We start from the raw sequence: 17,611 nt of genomic DNA on the forward strand, positions 1-17,611 counted from the left end.
CCTGAGTCAGTTGCACCAGTTCTGTCAGGAGGAATGGGCCAGAATTCCAGGAAACTATTGTTGTATACCCAAAACATTTGACCCAAGTCATTCAGTATAAAGGCAATGCTACCAAATACGAAGGAAATGTATGTAAACTTCTGACTTTAACGACAGTAATAAAAAATTCTCTCTTCCATTATTCTGGCATTTAGCAAATAGAAATAATTTTGGTAATCCCAACTGACCTAAAACAAGAAAAGTGTAGTTTGATTTGACATCAGACAGTGAGAAAAAAAAGGTTTTGTCTTTTTAAACAGTTTATGTAAACTTCTGGTTTCAACTGTGCATTCCAAGGACAGGACCGATGCCCCTGTCATTTCTACAAATTCATGTTCGCACTCGGCCATAAACAAAATTTCTCAAAATTATTACAATGCTGGCTGGGATGTGAATGTAGAAAAGTTTAGGGCGATCTTCCCAATATACGTCACTCAAAAACAAAAATGCCAACCATGGAGACGCTAGAAGAAAAGTCGTAAGGATGCATCTTCTGGGGATCATGAATATGAGATATTTTAATTGTACAGCAAACTGGCAGACTGACTGACATTCGGGAAGTTATGTTCGATGTTATTTGTATTATTCTACTTCTTGTTGTTAACACAAGGTTTGCAAAGCAACCAGTGGAGACTAAGGGTTGTCATGGCACCCAATCTTCAAGAGAAAGCATGCAGCTCTGTGTAAAACCCCAATCTGATGTTTTTCATTTTGGTTTGTGTGTGAAATAAACAACAAGATGATAATGTTTAAACAACTGCTGAATTAGTTTTAAAAAGTTTGTTCTTTTTTTTTGCTTTTTTTTTTTTACATTTCTCTGTCTGTATGCACATAATTATTTCCAAATTCCACACTTTATGAAGAGGTGAAGACACAGTGAGACAAACGAGAACATGCAAGACATCAAGATTCATACATTCCACTTGGGGACATGGAAATAATAACCACTTGTCTTTGTACATTTGTTCAACTTGAGTGCATCTTTATTTTCATAACGTTATATTCCTTCTCCTCTGCATTTCAGGTAGAAATACTGTGTTTATAAGTGTATTCGTTATAGACAGTAGCTACTTTTTGACTTGACATTTTAATTTAAAAAATAATAAAATAATATTGCAGACCATTTGGATAGTTCTTCATCTTATTATTCATACTTTGAACAATAATTATTATTTTTTGCAATTACAGGTTTCAGCCTGTCAGTTGTTTTATGTCCTGTGTTAGTTTTCTGTTAAACTGAATGCTTTTGAGTTTTTAACTGTCAGACAAAACAAACAAGTTATATATTAACTTTCTGTGTTTTTTCAAATGTATTTCTCATTAATTTATCCTATTAATTAGGAAAATAATCTGCAGATTAAACTCTGCAAAGGAATATAAAGTCTTCAGAGCTGGCTCCACCATGCTCACTTAAGGCAATAAAATGTGTCTCTAAAATAAGACAGCATAATAAGCACTGTGCAAAATGAGTGTTTTTCCATAAACACTTTTTAACACCTGCTGTGCTTTGCCAGACACTAAACATTGAACAATAATATCAGCATCATTTGCAATATTGCTTTTTCACTGGTAAGTGTCAGTTACAGTATTGTGTACAAAATATCAATTTTATGTTTAAATTAAAATAGTAGTTCTGTTGTTTGAAAATGGATTTCCAAATATAACTAATATATATATATATTGACTGCAGGCTTTTTACTGTGGACATCACATATTCAGCTCAATGCATTGCCCCACAGATTATTGGAGGAGATGTTTGACGGTAAATTCTTAAGCAGTTGCTATAAATATGCGTGTACTCCCAGTGCTCATAGCTCGGCTTGTTACATTGGTCTTGAAGGCCAAGTTTATTTCCAGTGGAACACAAAGCAGGAGAATCCATTATGATCCTAACAAACTCTTCCACAGTGAACATAAGAATAAATTTGCCACTAAAGTCTTGCTCGCAGAAGCATATCAAACTACCATTTATTGTATGTCAAGGCATCAAAATGTCCTGCCAGAATATTGTGGTACAATTTGTCATACCTCAGTTATCAAAGTTTTTTTTTTTTTTTAATGTGTGTGCAAAGATGGGATTTGTCATGATAGCTTCACTTTTTTTTTTTTTTTTTTTTTCATATTTCAGCTCATCCATAATCAGAGATCTTTTAATCTAATCCAACATCGTGGATTCTGAGTCAGTGGCATGATGAGAAATAACAGTGAAATATTCCGACTTTTATTTTTACTAGTTCCTGTGATGGTGTTATTTAAACAAGATTTGAAAAATTATGCTTGAAATTTTACAGACTTCCATATCTACAATGACACTCATATCATATGCCATAAAGTAAATGCCACAAATAAGAGATATTATCTGTTGCTTTTGCTTTCAAAATGGAATGCGACATGTGACATTTGTTTCCGGGCCTAAACAGGAGCACAAGGGCAGAGGGCAAATTCAGACCATACATACCAGGACAGGAATATTTGAAACCCCAAACCAAAGTCAGAGCCATTCTCCCTGATACTGTCCACTTGTGACGTCTGGATGGCCTCAGATAAAGAATTTCGTTGTGAATCTCATATTGCATACAGTCATGCAGCACTCTACAGTCCCCAGATAACCCTGACCACGTAACACAGTCCGCTATTCCTTATTACTCAGCATAGTGCTTTTCGTCACTGGTCCAAATTCACACAACAACAACAACAACAACAACAGAGCTGATGTTAACCGGTGTCCCCCTTTCTGCAGCCCTGGTTTTAAGAGTCTGCAAACAGAGACTGGGAAGTCATCAGTCTCTCACCCCTTCTCTCCCCTTCGTCAGCCCTCATGCCATGCGTGGATCCCATGGGCCTGCCCCTACAAGGCCAGAGCAAACAGGGCCTGGAAGTGGTGTCCTTGGCAAGGGGTGCTCTGATAAACACAGCATGAGTGAGGACACGCCGTGTTCTCCAGAGGGGGACGACAGACCCTCATTCACGCTCCCCTGGAGGATATTATTAAACTTAATGAGGGGAGCTATTTTAAATTCCCCAAAGGATTAGGGTACCTTGGAGGACGAGAAAGCAATGAAATTCTGCCACTTGTGTTGGAATCAGTGTGTTTCAGATACACTGTGTTGCAAATTCATTCACCTGCCTGGTTTAGTCCTGACATTAGTCTTCATCCCCATCAGTTTGTTATTTGCTTTGCAGTTAGCGTGGGAAGAGGAGGAGTCTCTTGCTCAGATGTGTCCCTTGACTGAAACCAAAACAGGACCTGCAGGCTAAAAATAACACAAGGATTTATTAAACAAAAAACGGGCTACATATTCAACAGTGTCTTTTCCATTCATCCATCCTGACGTTATCTCTCCACTCCACCACTAAAAACAGCCAGAATCCCCCTGAGCAGGAAACACTTTGGGAGCTCTTTATTTTGTTTGGCCCATCCAGTAACTTTTTCGTCACAGAAAATGAAACACAGAGCTGGGTCAACGGTGGTGAAGAGGCTAATGTCGGGACATGAAATTACATAACTTGGCCTCGGTCAGAATAAAAATAACCTCCTCGACATCGTCTCCTTTTACAGCGCTCAAATCCTCCACTTAGGCATGTTTGCTCACGTTTGAAAACACATGACCGACGGGCTGTGCACCAGTAGGGGATGTAGCTCAGTGGTAGAGCGCATGCTTTGCATGTATGAGGCCCCGGGTTCAATCCCCGGCATCTCCACTCGTTTTGTTGTTCTTGCTTGCTGCGTGTTGTGGTGCGGTGATAAGAAATATCCATACAGAGGTGTCGCAGTCGGTAGATTGGGGTGTCTTAGTCTCTTCTTTTCACTCTCCTCATTTCTGTACACGATGCTCTTTTCTATTTCTTTACTCATTTCCTCTGTCAGGTCCAGCAGTGTCACGTAAAATTCAGTAATACGCAATAAAATAGAATAAATAAATCAATAAATTAAAAAAATTAAAAAATCTGATTATCAAGAGGGGGCTTATATTCATAAAGCTCCCCCTGGCAAAGCAAATTAGTTCAGCACAACACAGAAGTCACATCATCGTTGTGCTTGTTATGATGCTGGACCGGACACGCCAATAAAATAAAATAAAATAAAATAAAATAGAATAAAAGAAGAAGAAGAAACATCCATACAGGTTATGAAAAAATCCACTTTGCTTTTTTTTTTTTTTTTTTAAATTTACCTAGGCTTTCACAAACGATAAATACACATATCAAACCCATTGTACTCCACCTTGCAGCTTAGTGAGCTTGTCTGGACCAAAATCTGTGAGGAAACGACTTCAAGACAATCTTATTTCATAAACATCTGTGTAACTGTCCAAAAGTAAGACTGAGGTTCTTAGTTCAAGTTTGTTTTAATATTCTTTCACAATTTTATTCATGTTTAAATTCATACGGTCGTTAACGCTGATTAAAATTACAATAAATAAGATGTTTTTAAAAAATGTAAATGTAAAAATAAACAACTCTAATATTAATGTTTGATTAAAAATGTAACGCTGTTTATTACAATGTTTAAGACGTAACAGGTCACATGACCACAGTTTAGTCAAGGGGCACACCTGTGGTATTGTGGGTCTGATGCAATATGGCTACAGAGGGAAACCATATGGCCCAAAATAACCATTCTGCGCAGTCTGAGAGGCACACATGGTAATTTGTGACCTTTAACTTTGATTTGTTTGTAATATTTGTCAAAGTGCTTTTGCATGGACGGTTTAATGCATTATTATTGCAAGCTAACATGTTTGGAGCCGTCTAATTACTGAAACTAGCTTGAGAGACTTTGAGTCCGTCTAATTATAGATTTTTTTGGGGGGGAAACTTTTAACAAACAGCAGACCGATGTAGTTAAATTTTGTTTTCATAGTGATTACTAAATCAGTTCTAATCCTGTGTGTTTTTCTATTACGTTTGTTAATTTCATTTAGATTGGCTGAGGTTTACAAGTTTTGTTTTGCAGTGTTTTCTTTACAAGTACATGAATGATGCAGACAAAGAAAGCATAGCAAATATCTCACATTTCTGAGGAACAAGATGTCAATACATACAAATATAAAATACAGGTTGAGTTTAATTTATATTGTAATGTCCGTTATCTGTCATTGATTAGACCATTAAAAACCTCATATCTGCGTATTACATATGTAGAAATGTTCTCCATGAAAGTCCTCTCTTCATGCCTCTAAATGACTTATATTTAACTACACTGTTGCTGTTTCGAATGCGCCAACCTATGAAATCCCAAATCGCTTGGAGCACACCAGCTCACCTATGCCAAACACTCAACAACTGCACTATATTACAGAAAGCTGAAAAAATGGAGTAACCAGATGCTGATTCTGAAAAAGAATCGCAGAAAGCCTGACCCTGCAAGCTGATAGGATTGGTTCCTTAGGTTTGTGATGTATGACACCCTGGCTGTCTGAATCTGTGTTGTGGAGGCGGCGGTTGGTACACTTTGGTTGCAAGGTGGAAACGCCATGGGGTTGAACGCTAATTTTACTCATGATGCATCTTCTAGAATATAAAAACACACCTTATAACAAGGTGAAAATATATATATATGTTTTTTTTCTTAGAGGGGGTCTTTAAATTGCAGCAGTATGCTATAAACTCATTTGCTAGTTTACTTTGTTACATAAACTGTTCATGTCCAGACAGAACTCACAAATGCTTTCATATTGTGCTGCATATACAAATACAACAACGTGCAAAAGCTTTAGTCAGTCCAGATTCGTATCCATCATATAGTATCATCAGAGAAGCATCTACGGTGACTCTTTTCCATTTAAATGTCCCAGTATGTGCAAAATCATGAAACATGATGACTGTACATCTATGCTTTTCCATCTGTTCTTCCTCAGACTCTAAATGCTCTTGGTACAAAAATATCTATTGCTTCATTTTTTTTTGTTTTTAGTCGGTCTGAAGATTGAGTGTACCCAGGGGCTCAACAGCCACAGCCTCTGTGCAGCTGGTATTAACTAGAGGAGCAGCTTACACATTCAGCTTTTTATTTTTAGGTTTATAGTAGGTTGTTTTGGACTACTGCTCTTTACTGACCTGATTTCTTTGACCAAACCCATAATATCTATAAATGTGCTGTCAACACATAGTTCTGCCTGCAGAAGTGTGGACCATGTTGACAGTTTCTGATCGTGCTGCTTGTGTTTTCCACATTGAAATAATTAAAAACCTCAGTGAATCCCCTACATTGTATTGTGGTGTGTCCACTGCTCATTTACATCTCATTTATATCCTTTAATGCTCAACATAAACGGGACCAAACGTTCTCTTCATAGCACATTCCAATTTATTATACTGAACCCTTGTAGACATTATTGATAGTAGGAAATATTTATGTGAACTTTTCTGATGTAATCTATTTTTTAAAAATAAGATTCTATCACACATGAAAAACATATTCACACATGTGCATGCATGGTTTGTATTTGTCTGTGAATATTTTGTGTTGGATTATGATGTTTATGATGGCTAAAGTTTTTAATACTGAGCAAATACCGTTTAAGTTCATTCTCTTCAAATTATGTTTTCCAAAAAATAACATTGATCTTGTCAGTTTTGGCTAACCTTTGCTTTCCAGACAAAAGTAGTATGCAGAGAAGATCATTGAATAGAAGTTAGCAAATTAGAGGTTTGCTGTCTCAGCGTGCCGTCACAGGGAGGAATGAGAAGACCGACAAAAACCCTGAAGGCAACGCTCGTTTTGTAAAATGTTATAAAGGGCACCACACACACGGTAACATATAGTTCTACCCCAGAAAAAAAAAAAAAGCATTTAAACTGACATAGATTAATCGCATCTGCTTTTAGTAAGTTAGTCTAGGCTGGTTGTCTAGCAGGACACACTATCTGCCATGAAACAAGACCACTAGAGGGTCAGGCCTTCACGTGTACTAGTTAGGTATCTGTAACTGTCTAACCCACATACTACATGTCTGCACATTATGACCTAAAAATGTCTGTTAGCATCCACCTTTACATAATTGTGACATATCCATTACCCAGGTGTCAAGCTAACATTTCTCAAGGCACGAAAGGAGGAGAAACATCAGTCACTCCTGTCTGAAGCTCTGGTTGCCTCCTGCACTGAGGCTGCTGACCACACTGCAGAATGCATCTAATACATATCAGTGTAAACCATGCCCCAGTTTCCTTTCAGAGAAACCTAAAGACTCCAAACTCAGCAGAGGAAATCGTTTACAAGGGGTTTAAGAAACAAAAATAGTTAAAAAAAAAATCAATATCATGGCTGCACAGGTCAACTTGAAAGACAACAAACATCAAATCCCAGAGTTCAGCAGTGGTGTTTGCAGTAAGGTGCAGTTGGTTTTCCTAGAAAGGCATTCCAATGGATGTATAAAGAAAAGCAATGAAAATTCCATGAAACGATTTAAGAAGAAAAAACAGATCGGGTGTATTTCTCCTGACAGATGAAATTCTTTGTGGTACATCTACAAGTCATTATGTTGCAACCGTCCAACCGGAGAGTTTTTGCTGTTGAGTCATAACACACAACAGGTTGATGTGGATTTGCCAGATCACAACAAACGTGACCTTTTCTCCATTCAGCACTTGGCACGACAAGGCGCACAGCACTTGACTAGACACGGAGGAATGTGTCTTGTCAAGCGTCTCTCTAATTCTTTCATGATTCCTCTGTTTGCATACCAGTGTGCATCAGGCTGAGGGACGTGCCGCATCTCAGTCATGTAAGTCACAAGTGTTAAAATGTGGAGTGATGCTGATAGATATAGACGGACAAGAAACATGGGGAAAGAGATCAGAGGACTGACATGCAGTAAAGGTCTCACTGCTCGTGGTGTTTGCACCCATGGAGTATGTGTCTTGCTGTATTTTATTTATTTATTTTTTTAAAGACTTTGACATTGTATTTGACCTCTTACATAACTATTGACCTGTAAACCCAAGTAGCATTATTGATCTTTGGTCGCCCCCTTGTGGTGTAGTCATGAAATACTCCTCTTGTAGATCACGTCACCATATGAACAATAGGTGGCGCCGCTTTTACAGTTTGTTTTTTTGTAGGTTGATTTTGGCAGAGGCCTGAAAACAAAACAGGTTGAAACAAGTTTTCACATTATTTGAGGAAGACAATGATTGTATGATAAAATTGGGATTGACTGTCCAGTGGAATAAACAGCACAGAATTTAAAAAAACAACAAGTAATACTGTGATGGGTTTAATCCTAAAAATGTATTTCAGATCTAAGGGCCTTGTCTCTAAGTGTGCCCCTGTGATAGACTGGTGACCTGTCCAGGGTGTCCCCTGCCTTCACCCTGAGTCAGCTGGGATAGACTCCAGCCCCCCCGTGACCCTAATGAGGATAAAGCGGTGTATAGAAAATGGATGGATTTTAGGGCCTTCATTTTCCTTCAATTTTCTGAGTTATTTTGTTTTGAGTACTTTAATTATACTGTGATTCATATGTGTGTACATATATATTTACACACACACACACACTCCCACACACACACAAATAAATTAAAGTTCAAAATAAACGTTCTAATTAAACCACATGCAACTTTCAATCAAGTTCCTTCAGCAGCAGCAGGAAATCCCTCATAGTTCAAAAACAGGTAATTAAAGATAAGTTAAATTAAAAAAAAAAAAAAAAAAAAAGATTTACTACAGAGAGATTCCAAAATCAAAAAGCAAGAAAGACAGAAAAAATGTCAGAGCTGCATGAAATGCTTTGGCTTTGCTTGACATCTTAACAGCCACTCAGTGTCAACGTCTGTGTAGTATAAAAAAGTAAAACCGTTGGTAATTACATATTTGATTGCTGCGATATAAATTAAAGATGAATAGAACAATGAAATATTCAGAATAATACTAGCAATGTGTAATATGCAAAAACCATACATGTAATTACTATTTTTTCAAACCATTTTAACCAAAGAAGGCAAGTTTATTTGTGTAGCCGCTTTAAACTACGAGCATGAATGGAGTGCTGTGCGTACAGCCCATCAAATGCATGAAGATAAAACAAGAAGAAAGGAATAGGACACACAAATATGATTTAAAAGAATCAAAATAAAATAAAACCTGTACAAATATCCGAGCTCCCATGTGTTTTTTTTTTTGTTTGTTTGATTTTGTTTTAAACGTCAGCATTAATTTTGTACATAAGTATTGCATAAGGTTTTTCATGTGGTATCTACAAGGCAGTCTTTATAGGAACCGCATATTACATCAAAGGGCGCTTGTGGTGGGACTGAAGTGCAGATAACGTTAGAGCAGTGACACACGAACACTAATTCCACCTCCGTTAGCATCCGCAGCAGATCATTAGTGCATGTGATAGAAAATTTAATAGGTACAGCCGGATAATGAGAAAGACTTAAAGGTACACAGACACACCCTGCGTCTCAAATGTCCACACTGTGTTGTGTACTAACATCGACTTTCACTGCCTTGTATAAAAATAGAAAAATGTTCCCATCTGATGTGAGAGTGTTTGTTCACAACTCATTCAGGTGTCTTCGTGTTTGTTTAGGCCATCGTGCAACAGTAGAACTCTGACCAAATATAATCATGTTTTATTAATTATCTGGTGGTGATAGGTGTACAAAAACCACATGAGCATATGATGTATGATTTGAAATTGATAAGTAATAATGCAGTATGCACATGCATCTTTGAATGAGAGCAAGAGGAAGTAAAAAAAAAAAAAAACATGATTTATGAGACTGAAATATCAAATAATTTTGTGTTTGAAAACAAGCAAACAAACAAAACCGATTACTTGTGATTCGGTCTCTTCAGACTTCTTCCACTTGTCTCGATGCCTCAATCTGCATTAAAAACAACAACAGCCAAACCTTTAATAATTCAACAAAAACTGCTTTAACATCACAGCTCAGCGACATTTTCATGGCAGAGGTGGTCCACAGCACAGAAAGTCAGCGTAGGTTTAGGATGGAGGTGAAGTTGTCTTCAGTTTGAGCCTTTTTTACGGTTTGACAATCAATTAATCTGTTTAATAATGACAAAATAGCAAAACCATCATGTCCATAGAATGATAAAACAACAAGTTTAACCTGGCTTCAGTTGATTTAACGGATTCAAAATTACTTTCAGAGCGCATTTTGCTCTTGTTATACACATACAGCCTCCAACTTCCTCATCGATGTTTGTCTTACCAGTTTGGGAACCGCTGTTAAAACACTAATTGCCTGCACTGATTATTATGTGCCACTGGAACATATCCGGTTGGTTGTTTGAGCTACATATGCTTCACAGTCGGCATGACATGTTGGCTGCCTCTCTCCTCATCAAAGTGATCTTGACCACAACGTGTGTGATTGATCAAGCGACCTGAGCTAAGAATGTACAAACTACAGAGCATGTGTGTGGGAGTTTGTGTTCATATGACCAGCTCTGCATTCCTCTGGGATAATCTTATCTCCCTCCTGGTGGGCTTAAGGACCTCTGTAGGGCTGCACTCATGTGCTCTAGTCCATATGTACAAACAAACAAACAAACAAACAAACATGTCATGAAGTGAAAAAGTGTGAAGCACTAGAAGCTGTCCGACAATTCTCACCCTGCTTGTTTTGTGGGTGAGTTGAAGATATAACAATGCATCGGATCATCACAAATTTACGAATGTACTGACACCTTAAATGGAAAAGAGGACATTTTCAAACCAAAGAGTCTCTCAAACTGCTGTATTCTTTAAAGATCGCTTGATTTCTTTGTGCTATTGTTGCGCTGCTTCTTCTTCTTCAGTCAGTGGGGGGGAAAACCTGCATAAAGAGCAAATGTAAATGCACTCAAGTGGCCGTTACCTGTAGTCTGAATGGAGTGAATAGTAACAATACACTTGGTTGATCAGCGGCTATCAAGGGGTTTTAAAATGTAAAATACGGCTACTTGAGCACAAACATGAATAATCGTCGTAGGTGCTTGGGAGCTGGCCTCTATTCAAACACATGATGAAGGACAGTACAGCCACCATTCTCCAGCTCAGGCAGGATCTAAAATATATTCACATGTCAAGCCACGCTAAAGAATGAAAACTCAAATAGTCAGTTTTATTGAATTATCTTCCAAGAGAGGAATAAAAGCAAGAAATGAGTGTAGAAGAAAATGTTTCTGTATGAAAGCAGGAAAATGTTATGGTTTCAATCTAGTAAAAACCATATGGACCTGAAAAATCTGTTGTTCACAGTAACCACATCACTTTTTATGTAAAAAGTAAAAAATATTATGCTGCTCTGCACAATGAGAGACGACGATTCTAATCTGGCTTAATCGCAATTGTGTTTACAGATCGTGGACAAGTACGGAAACGTGGTTAAATGTGGACCAACCTGTATTGATATCACCTGTGGGCACTTGTACAGAAACTTTTTTTGTAATGTTTTATGAAAATTGATCATTGGTGATGTTGTTGCACTTTTGGGGGGTTCTTTGTATTTCTAGCCATTGTTGTGCCGTCTCCATATAGGTGCAGGATTTTATATTGCAGTTCAAAATGAACCAACAGTGAGGGAAAATGTGACAAACCACAAAAACAAAACAACAGAACCTGCTTATTACCATTCCAAAAAAATATTTCTTTAGATTTACAATGAATTGTTTCACCCCAGCTCTTTCCACAGTGTGTTTTCTGAGTGGGCTCTGCTTAGCTTATACTGTCTGACGTAGCCTGAAGCCTTCAGCCTCAAACAAAAATGAGGTCTGGGAACTTTCTAACTCCACTCCCACAGATTTTATAGTTTCCAACTCTTCACTCCCACCTGATGCTGATTCACGTTATATCACTTGAGGCAGTTTATCAGATTCTGTGCAGTTCTCACTACAGCTACAAAACGCCTTGTGCAACTTGATGTGTGAAATCACCTAAGTTCTCCTTTACGTTCATATTTTGTATTTTCATGTCACAGAAACTTGCAGGGCTTTCTTCTTATTTCCTCCAGGATTCTAATATGAATGTCTTTTTGATGAGCTGCCATCTGTAGTATGCAGCACACACGTTGCATTAAAACGTCAAAGCAACGTAGGACAAAAACGCTATCTATTCCACTGACTATGTGCAAAACTATTTTCTTTAAAGCATTATTTTTTGTTTGTGGAAGAGCCATGTTAGCCACACACCAGCTGAGAAACGATGCCTAGTAAAAGTGTTTTCTGGGAAAGACAATGTTTCCCGTCTCAGAGCAACAGGGTCAGAAGACTACAAGCCAGTGTCTCCTCCAGCTTCTGGAAGAAAAGTTCAGGGCTGAAGCTTCTGCACATCCATTTTTACTGCATGGCAATGGTCCAGATTTGTACAAACCAAACACTGTACAACCAGAGTGACAACATTGTTTTACAGCATATTAACCCCATTATGGCAACTTTCTTACTGAGTGACACCCAAAAGCTGCTCCTCTGTATGATTCTATAAATGATCTTTAATATATTTATTTATATGTACATGTTTCTCATCAAAAAATAGTTTTTATTTTAGCTTTTTTAAAATTGTTTAAATTAACTTTATACAATTTAATATAACAAGATTTATATTAGACAAGATGTGTTTTCCAGCTTAAAAAAAGAAAAGAAAGAAAATTGCCACTAAATATTTTTCATGCAACCAACCAACCAACCAACTATTTCCCACCGTCTGGTTGTCTCTCATAATGTGCCCCCTTTAAAGGCTTCAACAAACCATGCTCATGTTGATGGAGGCTTGTCTGACCTCCACTGTGTTGCTGTATTTGTGAGAATCAGGAATTAAAACCTTCCTGAAATCAGACTGAAGGATCAGTCTTCCACAGTATCTGTGATTTGCTTCAGCAGACAGTGTGTGAGCCTCTGTGGGAACACATTTATCCCTGAGGCCAAAGAGGAGAGAACATCTGTTAGGAGCAGAAAAGTTTTCATGTCTTCGTGTCCTCACCCCAACCCAGTTGAAACACAAACTGTCTGCTGCAGCCACCCTTTCAAACTGCTCTGCTTAGAAGAGCAAATTCAGCAGTGTGTAATCAGCTGTTTTCACTCTTACAACCTCCTACACTGTGTTTGTGTGTGTGTGTGCATGAGAGAAAGAGGTCAGGTGGATGCTTTATGCTGTCATAGCTTCTGCAGATTGTGTGGGAGAAATAGACCCCCACACACAGATCATCATACTAACACAACCCTAAAGTCAACTGTAGATCTGCTCTGTAACTCTTAATTTAAGCTCTCCAACACCGTTTGTCCCCGTTAGGATCATCCTCAGCAGCAGAGCCACAACTCAGATTACTTTCACGTGTGTCTTTGCTATTTGCTTTTTGTTTTTACTGCTGTCCTGCCCCCCTCTGACCTCCAGTCTACGTGGCGTCGGCGTCAACAAGCGCTCTAACGATGTGTGAACTTTTGAGCATGCCGTGACAATGGCGCCTTTAGACAGGTGCATATATCCCCATCACCCACCAGGGCTGCCAAAAAGGAGTGTCTGACTCTCTTTGCAATGCTAAACAGGACCGCTGAAGACCGTGGCATTCATGCGTAATGGGCTGATTATCAGGCTCTTGCGCTTTTGGTTCGCGCACCAGCAGATGCACAGACAGAGTTCATGTTTGGAATTTATGCACACATGCTTTACTGAAAACTTTAGCTACAGTAAAGTCAGATGAAGCACTATTAAATAAGATAAAACAGTAATAATAAAGGACAAGATGCACAAGAGATGGAAAGTCCTGTTCCAGTCCGTTTCTTTAAAGTATCCTGGTACATCTTAGGGCAAATATTTGATTTTTTTTTACACAGTTGCTCACAAGATTTAAGGAAAAAGGATGAAACACTGAAACATGAAACATTTTCTGGCCCTAAGTTGCATTTCATGCCCCCTAAAGGCCAATGAATTAGCAGGTCTGGGCTCCCATCATATTGTTCCCGTCAGCTCGGTTAATTTTACCTCATGTCCCGCTGAGAGCAATCTGGAGAACAGTGCCTCTTTTATCTAAAAGGACTTCTTCCCTGCGGAGCGAGCAGAAGAAATGTTGCCAGGACGAACTAGTTTGTATTGAAGAGAGCAAAAAAAAGAACAGAGCGTTTGTCTCCAGCAGACTACCTACTCAAAAACGGCTTCTTCTCATCGGGGTGCGTAAAAGCCCCGAGCAGCAGTCCCGTGAAACATCAGGCGCATCGTAGAATGTCACTTATTTCGCAGTCAATTGATTTTAAAAACAAAAACGAAAGAAAAAAACAGCAACTGTGCACAAATACTTGATGTGAGATTAATTGTGATTAAGTAAGAGTTCAGATGATGTTCTTGGAAATTGTTTAATTGTAGTCTAACTTATCTGAAACCAACAGCTGAGATGATAATAGGGAAATATTCCACCCTGAAGATAAAAAGCCGTTGTTTTTCTTCACATATCCAACTTTTGGTCACTATTTTCTTTACTTCTACGTCATTATTATTATTATTATGGAGATTTGTGGACAGACATTGTTCATATTGCCACCACCAGCTGTTACCTTATAGTGTGGGCCAACAGAGGACGCTCAAGCTTTTTGTGACACATCTTTGTAAAGGAGCTGACAGTAAAAAAAAAAGTGAAGAAAGTTGCTCTTAGAACCCTGTGATTTGACTCTGTATGATGTGTTCGTATCCGCACTCCCAGTCTCCTCACAATGAAAGGCATTGATATGCACATTTCGACTCAGGTTCGGAAACATTTAACACTGAGCTGACCAATCAACCCTTCATGTTTAATAACAATAGGGTATTTCTATAGCGTAAGAGTGGGCCATTGGAGTCACGAAATGATTAGATTTGCGCCTTGCAGCACCTTTTTGGCACATTGGACACCTGTGCTGATTGGGGGTGGTGGCGCCTTGACGCACGGGGTGTGTCTTTAGGCGGAGATGTGCCCACCCACCCCGCTGGTTCTCCTCGCTGGCTACTATATGAGGAGGAGGCAAGTCCTGAACAAGATACATTCAACGTTGGTAGAGGTCTTGCTGATCTCTTCAAGCGTGTTTTTCTTCCCACCCCTTTCCTCTCCGTCCGACTGCATCATCTCAGGAGCGCTTGGATCGGTGCGCACCCGTGACGTGGAAATAATTCGATTTTTATTTTATTTTTTATTTTTCTTTGCCAGAGAAGTCAGAGCTCAACATGCCTCGTTCATTTCTTGTCAAGAAGTATTTCTCCAACAAGAAGCCATACTACAGGGAGAGCCAGCTGGAGAGCCAAACCGGTAAGTTTTTTTTTCCTCTCACTGAATTCATACATCTCAGTCATGAGTTCTTCACAAGTTACCTGCAGACGCAAAACAGAGCCATGTGCGGGGTAGAAGATACTTACATGCAGCTTCTAGGGGGCAAAACATTCTGATGTGTTATTAGTCACCTGGAAAGTTTGTTGTGTTATGGTAAAGCCTGTGATGAATGCAGGCGGTAAGATGAAACCAAGAATGCAAACAAGTTTAGAGCTTTATTAGGTTATCAGGTGAAAACCCACCTGACTTAATTTTCTCTGTGTTGCCAGCTTTTGTCCCAGAAAGCTTTCCACGGGCTGAACTTCCAACACAGAACAACAGCTCTGCGCTGACCTGCCATCCAACCCCCCTGTTCTTCAGCAGCATTGACACCATTCCCACGCTGCCCTCCCCGATCACCCCGGTATCTCTGCCTCCGTCCCCCCTGGGCCCCCTTGACCTCAGCAGCTCTCCTTCAAGCAGCAGTGGCGATGAAGAGGAGGATGGCGGACGTACCTCAGATCCCCCCAGCCCGGATGCCATCCAGCACGTCTACCACTGTCTGCACTGCAGTAAGACGTACAGCAGCCTCTCAGCGCTGTCCCACCATCAGATGGCCCACCACCAGATCCCCTCCAGTGTCCCCCTGCAGCAGACTCCCTCCCTGCCCACAGAGGTCTCGGCTCGCCCGGCCTTCCACTGCAAACACTGCCCTAAGGAGTACACCAGCCTGGGAGCCCTCAAGATGCACATTCGCTCACACACTCTGCCTTGTGTGTGCCCCACCTGCGGCAAGGCCTTCTCCAGACCATGGCTGCTCAGGGGCCACATTCGCACCCACACAGGTAAATCTCAACTTTCCATACAGTTGTGTGAAACTATTGATTTGCAAGTCTTGTTTGCTTGTTAATGTAACAGCTGTCTGCACCCCGTGATCATTGATATTCATTGACGTCTCCTGATGTGTGAGCAAATGTTATTGCTTAGCGGGGCACAATCTAATCAGCCCCACACTTGATCTGCATGAAAAGGGCAATCTGCATTAAGTAAGTTAGGGTGTTCCTGCTCTTTTGTCTGTTATCTGTAGATCATTTGAAAAACAATGACCAGAGGACAAACCTTTTTGGCCTGTGAATGTCTTAAGTGTTTTGCTGGTGCTGACAGTGTTTCTCTTTAACCAGGCGAGCGCCCCTTCGCTTGTCAACACTGTAACCGGGCCTTTGCTGATCGCTCCAACCTGCGCGCCCACCTGCAGACCCACTCAGAAGTGAAGAAGTACCAGTGCGGATCCTGCTCGCGGACTTTCAGCCGCATGTCCCTGCTGCACAAACACACTGCTTCTGGATGCTGTCCTGCCTCATAGACTCACATTCCCCGGATGGCTCTCAGGACTGCTTGTTGGCCGACACACCCAGAGGACATTTGGAGACTGGTGCCAACTGCATCTATGATATGACTGCTTTAAATGCCTTAATTTCAGGATTTTGTAGGTTTATCAGATCTGAGGTCATATTGGTATTCGCAGCACATTTTTGCTGCATCCTGTCAAGTGCGTGTGTGTGTGTGTGTGATTTGAGGGCAGCTGGACATGCAGTTAATTCCCAGGAAACTCCATTGGTGCCGGCCGGTCCGGGACATTGGCCATGTTGCAGCTGCTTGGGTGTGTTTGTGCGTCTGTGCATGTGGGGATGTCATTCCTCACCGTACTATACATACATGACGTGTGTATATGAGCAAGTGTGAGTGTTGAGACAGCTGTCTGTGTACGGTGCACTGTGGAGGCAGGGCGCTGAGAGATGTGTTAGCTGTGACCTCGACGACAGGTGACACCCCCCTCCTCCGGCCCTTTCGCCCCCTTCATGCCACGAACGCTTTCGGCAGTCGATGTGTATTACTGGACGAGAAATGACCACTTGAGCTTGACCAAAAAAAACACAACTTGCCTTCACCAATAATGTCATCTGTACAGTATATAAATGAGATGTTCTTTTGAAAAATGTTTTTGACCTACCATTTTTATGAAACATTTTGTTAAACATGCCTTTCAAATGGTGATTCTGTGCCTTTTATGGATGTGCATTTTTCTTCTGCCACGTGTAAATAAAAACATTGTTTAAAAAAATATATATAAAGCGTGCCTGTTTCTGTGTGCTCTAATGTTAACAGGTGTTGTGTTGAGTTGACGCACATGACAGTTTTTGAGTGGGAAGACAGAGCTGTGCATTATTTTTTGGGTTAGTGTGTGCTGAGGGGGGAGCAGGGATAGGTTTGTGGGATGCTGAGTGATGGAGGGAACACCTGCACACACCTGCCAGTGCACACACATGGAGAGCCAAAGAGAGCGAAGGGG

The 17,611-nt window shown here is 40.0% G+C and overlaps 1 protein-coding gene and 1 non-coding gene across 2 annotated transcripts; both read left to right on the forward strand.

Moving 5' to 3' along the window:
* The first annotated feature begins 3,669 nt into the window (after positions 1–3,669).
* On the forward strand, positions 3,670–3,741 carry trnaa-ugc (transfer RNA alanine (anticodon UGC)). The gene has a single exon. It is a non-coding gene; the product is annotated as a tRNA-Ala (tRNA).
* An 11,259-nt stretch (positions 3,742–15,000) lies between these two features.
* Positions 15,001–17,387, forward strand: snai1b (snail family zinc finger 1b). The gene is made up of 3 exons (XM_008293649.1): positions 15,001–15,261; positions 15,552–16,106; positions 16,443–17,387. Exons 1-3 carry the CDS (start codon positions 15,180–15,182, stop codon positions 16,622–16,624), a joined length of 819 nt encoding a protein of 272 aa, XP_008291871.1. The 5' UTR covers positions 15,001–15,179; the 3' UTR covers positions 16,625–17,387.
* Positions 17,388–17,611: the final 224 nt, after the last annotated feature.

The sequence above is a fragment of the Stegastes partitus genome, unplaced genomic scaffold, assembly GCF_000690725.1.
Source record: "Stegastes partitus isolate 25-593 unplaced genomic scaffold, Stegastes_partitus-1.0.2 Scaffold899, whole genome shotgun sequence".
Lineage (NCBI taxonomy): Eukaryota > Metazoa > Chordata > Actinopteri > Pomacentridae > Stegastes > Stegastes partitus.